The following is a 7,815-nucleotide window of genomic DNA, read 5'->3' as shown; positions in this document are numbered from 1 at the left end:
TGAACATAATAAAGGAGTGTGAGAAAGAGGGGCTTCTGTGCTTGGAAGGGGTCAAAGGTGACGGGAAGGGGTGGGTTAGAATCATCAGACTGCCCGGCAGAACTTTCCATGATGAGGAGAATGTTCTATATCTGTGCTGTTTCGTACAGTAACCACTAGCCCCACGTGGCAGCTGAACTCTTGAAATGTTCCTAGTGAGACTGAGAAACTGACTTTTGAATTTTGCTCAATTTAAATTGATTTAATCTAAATAGCCACATATTGAAGCAGCTAGTGGCTACGCCATTGGACCCGTTGCGTGACCCTTAGAGAATCAAAAGTTCTGTCTCTTGAATGAGGGAACCAAACTCATCCTCTGATTCAGTAAAAGAGAGCAGAGAGGGAGACAAACCAGGGATGTTTCACGTGTGGGGGAGGAAAAGTGAGTTTGCCTCTGCCTCCTGACCTTGATTTTTAGTGGTTATACCTTGGTGATAGCCACACTTTTAGAGCATTAGGTGAGGGGAGCCCACCTAAGTGATAGGGATTTGAAATTCACCTCCCCATGTAGATGTCACGGTCTGAGTCTGCATGGACCAGATGAACTGAAGAGGTGCCAGATGAGATCTGGCACCAGTACTCACCCTCAGTCCATCTGCTGCACTTGATCAAGACGCTCCTTGTCCACATGAAGGGGAGATGGAAGGGGCTCTGGAAGGTTCCTTGGGATGAGGAGACCATTTCTCGAATAGATTTTCCTGGTGTGTGAGTGACAACAAAGCCCTTCTCTGATTTCCTAGACCCTGATCTGCTTCCACTTCTCATGGTTACTTTGGATCTGGGTATTTTAGAGCCAAAAGGAGGTGATTCCCCCTCAGAATAGTTTCACTTAGACATAATAGAAGTTGTTTTCCTAAGAATTTCCCATGGAGAGAGAGGAGTGTGTGTCCTGCCCTGTATTTCACAGGTAAACAAAGGGAGAGCCCCCAGTAGGCACCCGTGGCTTCCCTGAGACATCATCACCCATCATTCACCGGCGCACCCTCCCCTAGGTGGTGGTGTGTATTGTCTGGGCTGTTTTTCATAGCCTCCGCAGCTGGGAATTCAAGATGCTATACTTAGGCAGAAGTCCATGAAGGAATTAATTGATATGAGCCAGAAGTTGATTGCCATTTAAGTACTCAGCCTCCACCATTGCCAAGTTTTCCTCTTTGCAGAAAGAACTGAGCTTGCCTGCAAACTGGCTCATTCAGGATGCGAGCGCAAGATGGAATTCAACCTTTAATATGCTGCAACACCTGCTTGGAAATAAAGGGGCTCTGTGCCTTTTCCCCCAAGGAGTTGACAGCTGACTTCATTACAGAGGAATCTGGCGGAGATGGTCGTGGCTACCCCTCAGCCTGGGGAGGCACTCACCCAGGATCGCACCAACCAGACCTGAGTGTTGGGATCCTGCCAGAAACCCATGCTGGGTCATTTTACCCTAAATCATTCCTCTTCCTTGAACTCTCGGAGTTTTCCGTACCTTTGGTAGCACTCCCCGACACGAGGGAGACGGTGAGAGGCTCTGGCCTGCGAAGCCAAATGGAGAAGCGTTTGCAGGTGTACTCTAATGGGATCTGGAGTTTCAAACTTCCTTTCTCAAGAGTTCTGCAGTATTGCACCCCAATGGGCACGAAGGCAGGGCTGCCATGCTCCATAGAGTGGAACTTGAGGGTTCATCGGAATCCTTGTTCAAGCTCTGGAACAGACCCAGCGCTGCTCCAAGGAGCTTCACCCGGCCTAGAGGCTGCCTCTGGTTCTTGACCTCCCATTTGGGCTGGAAGACTGGTTACATGCATCAACTTCCAAAGCAGAATGTCAGCCCTATCACCCATCAGCATAATTTCCAAAGCATATTCACCTGGCCTCCGTTAGGAACATTTAGAGCATATCTGACTTGCAACAGAGAATATTGACTTTCTACTATCTTTTTTAATCCTTCATCCTTAAAAAAATTTTATCTGAAATCTAAATATCCAGGAACGAGGGCAGGCTTCTATAGCACACATCCATTTCTCCACCTGAAGCAGTAGAAATATGAAGGCCACAGAGCAAAAGCAAAACTGCACATGATGCTAATATACAGAAGTCATAGAATTATTTTTAAGCAAACATTGAAAATAGTCTGGAATGAGAAGAGTTGGGAAAAAAAATAATAGTTGATGCTGAAAGTCAAAACTGGCAATCCAAGAGTGGGACCTGGCCTGAAAGTCTATCTCATATGGCCCACACAGTGGGGGGTGGCAGAGTTTGAATAACAAACAGACGAGGCTGCCAACATTTAGAAATTGGCACATGGCACATAACCACCCGGATTGCTGGCTTCTCCTGAGACACCGGGCAATCTGGCCTCGGCAAGCTGCCCTCCCTCCAGGCAACAGTTGGGGCGGGTGATGTGGGATTTGCTCCCTGGGTGGCCAGAGTCCCCGCTGGGCCAGATTTCTCACTCATCCTGGACCAGGTGGAAGGGTTGTAGGGTTCTGGGTCATTTCCTCCCTTTCTCCTTTCGAAGCGTGCCATGGGCTATGCTACTTCAGAGTTAAAATAATCATGACATGCCTAGTTGTTAAAAAGTAATGTGGGAGAGAGTCTGAGGCCCACACTACTTTCTGCTCCTTGGTGTTATGTTCAGATTTCTAGTCTTGAGTCCAGTACGCTTAGCTGGGCCCACTGGTTCCAGCCGTAGCTACGCCAGACTCACCCAGGGCCCTTGTAGACCAGTTGAGTTGGACTCTTTGGGGAAGAGATTCAGGCAGTGGAGTTTTTGAATGTTCTCCAGGTGATTCCAATGTAAAAAGGTCCTTGAAAAATCATAGAAATCTTTAGAGCAGTTTCTCATTTGGGACCTGATAATCCTTTGTTCTGGGGGCCTGTCCTGTGGGTTGTAGCATGTTTAGCAGCATCTCTGGCCTCTACCCGTAGATGCAGCCACACTCCTCTTCCAGGTGACCACAACTGCATGAGAGCATAAAATTAGGGTCAGGAACAGGGGCTATTGTATTGGCCACCAGACTGTATATAAGGGCAGTGAGAAATTTCTTTTTGAATTAAGTGCTAGGAAAAAAAAATCTCTTAAGGAAGTGGTATAATCCTTTCATTCAGTTACTGTTTTTCCCTTTACTACCAGGAAGCTCAAAGCCAATTCTAAAATGCATTCAAAACCAGAATTAAAGCAGAAAATAAGCCAGCTGCTTTACTATTTTCTCCCCTCTGCACGACGCTGCTTTTCCTATTAACGTTTTGTTAGTCTTTATTTAAGTTGCTTTATATTCTTAGGGAATGAATCAGGAAATAAATAGTAACAAGCAGAAGGAGGGAAGGACTGTTCCACACACTGTTCAGTGTTTACGACCCAAAGAATAGTTGGTTATAAAGAAGGACCTGCTAGATTTGGACAACCTTGTAGTCGCTGGAGAATCAGCGAGGCATATAGGGGCAACAAGGACCAACTTCTTTGGTCTCCAACTTTGGGAAGAGGCTGAACTGTGCTTGTGTTGAAGGAGTCCAGCGGCCAGCTGTGCGGCAGCCTCCAGACTGGTGAGCACCAGCCTCCACTGCTTCCTAAAAATTCCAACCCCTGCTGTTTACTAGGAGCCTGGGAAGTCCCTCAGAGGCAGTGCTGTTAAAGGCAACCTGGGATCCATCCCTGGATAATACCATCACCTGCTTTCCTGTTCGTGAACGAAGAGCAACTTACTTTTAGTACAATATAACCCACTCATTAATAATCCGAAGTTTTAAAGCTTTTAAAAAAATCATCATGAAGTGTGGCTATTTCATTTTAAATGCAAAATCTTTGCATAGACCAGAGATCTTAATTTTTTTAAATATAGCTGAGTATTTTAATTATGAATGTACTTGCATATTCTCAGCATACTTCATTATTTATGTAGCTGGTGAAAAAGCTTTTTAATTAAATAGCATGCTGGCAATCCATTGTGAAATGTATAGATGTAGGTTTCCCTAGCATTGAAAAACTAAACGCACACGATACATTCTGGCAAGCACACACACGAATCACTATGAGGTGCTTGCTTCTGAATGGGCCTAAAATTTGACCAAACTTTCTTTTATTGGTAACAAAGTAAGTAGTATGTTTTGCTAGCACTCTGCATGGTTATTCACTCAGTGCACTCAACTAATCTGGAAATGGGGTAAAGCAGGGGTTTCAAAGAGTGACTCCCACATCAGGAACACAAGCCCCACCCGGTAATTTTGTTCCTAGAACCACAAAATTTTGCACCCCACCCCAGGCCTACTGAGTCAGCAGTTCTGGCTGTCGGGCTGGCACCCTGCGATGTCACAAGCCTGCCAGGTGGTCCTGATGCAGGCTCAGGTTCGAGTGCCCTGGGGGAGGTTGCACCTTGCGGTTTCGTGCATGGGCCCACTGGTGACAGGCGGTCACAATAAAATGAATCAGTCCATGCCGTAATTTTCCCATCAAGATAAGTGCTATGAAGATCCTCACTTGTTTAAGGTTTAGAGAGCTGCCTGAGGTCCTGTGAGTTTCAAAGAAGGCGAAAGAGTCACAGTGGGTGAAGGATAAGCAAGAAGTGGATGAAAGTCGCCCATTATCATCAGGGCTATACTTACGGTCTTTGACTAAACATGTATGTTGGGGCTCTGTTTGCACATTGCTAGGCTCTTCTTTCCTCCCCAAAAGGATCTGGAATTAGAGCGCCTCCTCAGTCACCATTTTGTGACCAGTTATGTTGTCAGCAATCTTCCAGGGACACCCCACGCCTGTGTGAAGGCCGATGACCCAGCTGCATCACCTCCCCAGGCTGGGGGCGGAGACTGGGAGGTGGGTGATTTGGAGAAGACCACGTGGAGAATCGGTGCCAGCCCGGGAACTCACAGCCGCCTGGCTCTCCGCTCCGTGCTTTGTCTTCTGAATGAACAAAGCTGCTTCTTAAGTACACATAAGCCAAACTGCCTCTCAAATTGCAGCCATCTACTTTGAGTTCAGATTTGCACAGCATGACATGAATTGGGCTGCAAATTATGCAGAAAACAGCCATCACATCCATCTGTGATGTCAGAATTCGCCAGTACACTGTGACCTGGTGGTATCCGCGAGAATGTGGCGCACCTCGGGTCCGGTCCCCTCCCTGTGCGGCGTGATGCAGCTCCTTCCAGCTGCTTTTGGCCCAATGCGTTAAGGTTAAATATGACTGAGGTTATGCCTGGGATATTCCCCAGAGCAGAACTCATTTCCAAGGGTGCAGGCAATTAGATTTTTTTTAATGGCAGTGTAACTAGAAAAAGAAAACACACAAATACACTCTTACCTAATGGTAAACTGAATTTATTTCCTCTTGGAAAACAATTCCAGTAATCTCCAGGTTCAGACCGCAGAGTAAACATTAATAACAGTAACATACAGGTTAGTTCAACTGATTCAAGAATTTGGCTGTGTGAAATCATTAAGGAAAACCTTGAACACTCAAAGCTTCAAATGGGTCCAGGAAAAAAAATTCTTTTGACAGTCTACATAACAACTATTGCATATATAGTGATGCTACCTGTCACATTGCAAGGCTTACAAATATATATACGGGCCTTATCCAGCTGTGGGGTTCTGTTCTGTGAGAACATCTCTTCATGGTTTGCAAGAATCTTCAGCAATAAAAAATAGTCTTGGATTTAACCGTTGATATACCAAAAGAGAAATTCTAGGCTTAAGTGTTAAGAAAAGGAAGTCCAAACACAGTCTCATGTGTAATAGAGTTGTTTTAATCTGTCTTCCTTGAAAATACTTTCTCTTAAGCCATTTTGCTCACATTAAAAAAAAAAATCTTGCCTGAATAGGGCCCAAGTCCACTTGTCTTTATAAGACCATTTTAGTATCAGACGACATAATACAGGTGAGACACTTTATATACATGGGGTCTAGCCGGTGCTCAAAAGTTCAAACACATGAACATCCAACAGTTTTGATAATACAAGTTTTATGGTACAATACAATGTTTCTGAATAATATACATTAACAATGAAAGTTTCGTGCAAAGAGTAAAACGTGTTCCCTTTTTGTGCCACAAAAGTCATTCTCCTTGGGAGACCGTGCTTGCACTAACTGCTGTGTTGGGTCATCGTGTGATTCTGTAATGAAAAAGAAAGGGGGAAAAACCTTAAGTGACTGTATTTTCATCAGACCAAGTATCTGAATGCTGACTGGTTTATCAGGACTTGAATTTGGTGTTTCTGCGCCTGTAGGCCAATTCCTCTCTGTCCCCAGTGAGTGCCAGGAGGGAGGGCAGGGCCTGCGGTCCTCCCATCTCCGCCGCTGCCATGCTTCCCAGGGTACCTCCCGCCCTCCACCGGCTCTTATCAGAATGCACCATAGTTTCAAACGCCAGGCAGCACTATTTTAGCAGTTGTATTTATCTGTGCATTATTTCCATTGATTACAGATGCTTTTGTTCTGCTGGCTCTTAGAGGGTGAACATCTCGACAGCAGAGGCTCTTTCTGTCCCTGAATATAGACTTCAAAGGCAAGAGCTACCTAGCCAACAACTGGCAGAGGGGGCAGGAAGCTTCTCCAGCTCCTCTCCTGGGGGTGGGCTCCGGGCTGGGTCCCAGCCTGGCCCAGGAGCAGATCTGCAACCGCTCCCCGTCCCCAGAGGGCGCTGTCTCTGCTGTATTCTGGTAGCCTTCTCTGCATCCACACAGCACATCCCCTTTCTAAGCCAACGTCCTGTTTCCAAATTGTGAGAGGGCAAGTGGGCTACCTGGGCAACTTACACGTACAGGCTAGGTCCTGGGGTGAGCCCTGGGAGGGTGGGCTCCATTTCTGCGCCCGTGGCCTGCATGGGGGGGTGGTCCCACACCCACAGGACGTTCATTCAGAGCAAACGCCTGGAGGTGGCCTGATCTCCACATCCGTCCTCTGCACTTCCCCTGAGCCCTGTTCTCCCACCTCTCACCATGTACCCCCCCCCCCGTTCCTTTGATCAGAACCTGGAGGCCCACCACAAAATACTACTACTACCAGGCTCCTCCCTTCTAAACTTGTGTTCCCCCTTCTCTGACTTCCCATTGTACTTTATACTGCTTATATTGCACGCATCTTAGGTCTCGTCTTTGGTTATCTGCGGTGCCGGCTCTCTATGTCAGTAATTCTGGTCTTCACTCATTTATTCATTCCTCCACAAGCATCTGCTGATCACCTGTGTCCCCCCAGGTGCCGCCCCAGCACTGCAGCCCTGGGCAAAGAGGGTCTGGCCAGATGGATGGCTGACTGGCTAGGCAAGGACTCCTGGAAGAAGGATGGTCCCAGATTTCATGCCTCCAAAGTGCTCATGGTCTAAAGAGTCCTGGGTGTACTTCCTGGTAAAGCAACATGGCAGGATGAGTTAGGAACGACCACAGAAATAACATGCCCGCTAACCCTGCCTGACTTTTGGGGAAGGCTTTGCAGTGGACGTAACTCAGAACGTTTTAGTTGAGGCTGGAGACGTGAAGAGGCATTTGGGATGCAGGGAGGGCACTCCAGGCCAGAGACCCACGTGGGTAAAAGCAATGAAGCAAGAAGATGCAAGGTCTGTTCGTGGACCTGCAGCGCCGACTGGGTGGACTCTGGAGTGGCCGGAACCAAGGGTACTGATGAGAAATGAAGGCAGAGAGAAGTCCGGGGCTAGAGGCGGAAGAGCCTCTGAACCCTGCAAAGGACTTCAGCCTTTGTCTTGTAGGTGAAGAGGGACTGTGGAAGTTTTTCAACAGAGGGCTTTGTCTTTGTTGTCTTTAACTCTCCCATCAGTCTAGCCAAAATGCCTGCCCAGTGACAGGGGGTGA

The 7,815-nt window shown here is 47.1% G+C and overlaps 1 protein-coding gene across 4 annotated transcripts in view; it reads right to left on the bottom strand.

The window, feature by feature from the left end:
* Positions 1–5,311: 5,311 nt before the first annotated feature.
* The window catches only part of ZNF521 (zinc finger protein 521), a 346,926-nt gene continuing 344,422 nt past the window's right edge, over positions 5,312–7,815 (bottom strand). For all 4 annotated transcript variants that reach the window (XM_072949085.1, XM_072949082.1, XM_072949084.1 and 1 more), the window contains one exon: positions 5,312–6,123. In XM_072949085.1, coding sequence (XP_072805186.1) covers positions 6,094–6,123 — 30 coding nt within the window. In that variant the 3' untranslated portion in view covers positions 5,312–6,093. The remainder of the gene's footprint in view (positions 6,124–7,815) is intronic.

Source organism: Vicugna pacos, chromosome 24 (assembly GCF_048564905.1).
Source record: "Vicugna pacos chromosome 24, VicPac4, whole genome shotgun sequence".
In the NCBI taxonomy this organism is placed as follows: Eukaryota; Metazoa; Chordata; class Mammalia; order Artiodactyla; family Camelidae; genus Vicugna; species Vicugna pacos.
The sequence above is the reverse complement of the archived record's forward strand: the minus strand, read 5'-3'. Positions and strand labels throughout refer to the sequence as shown.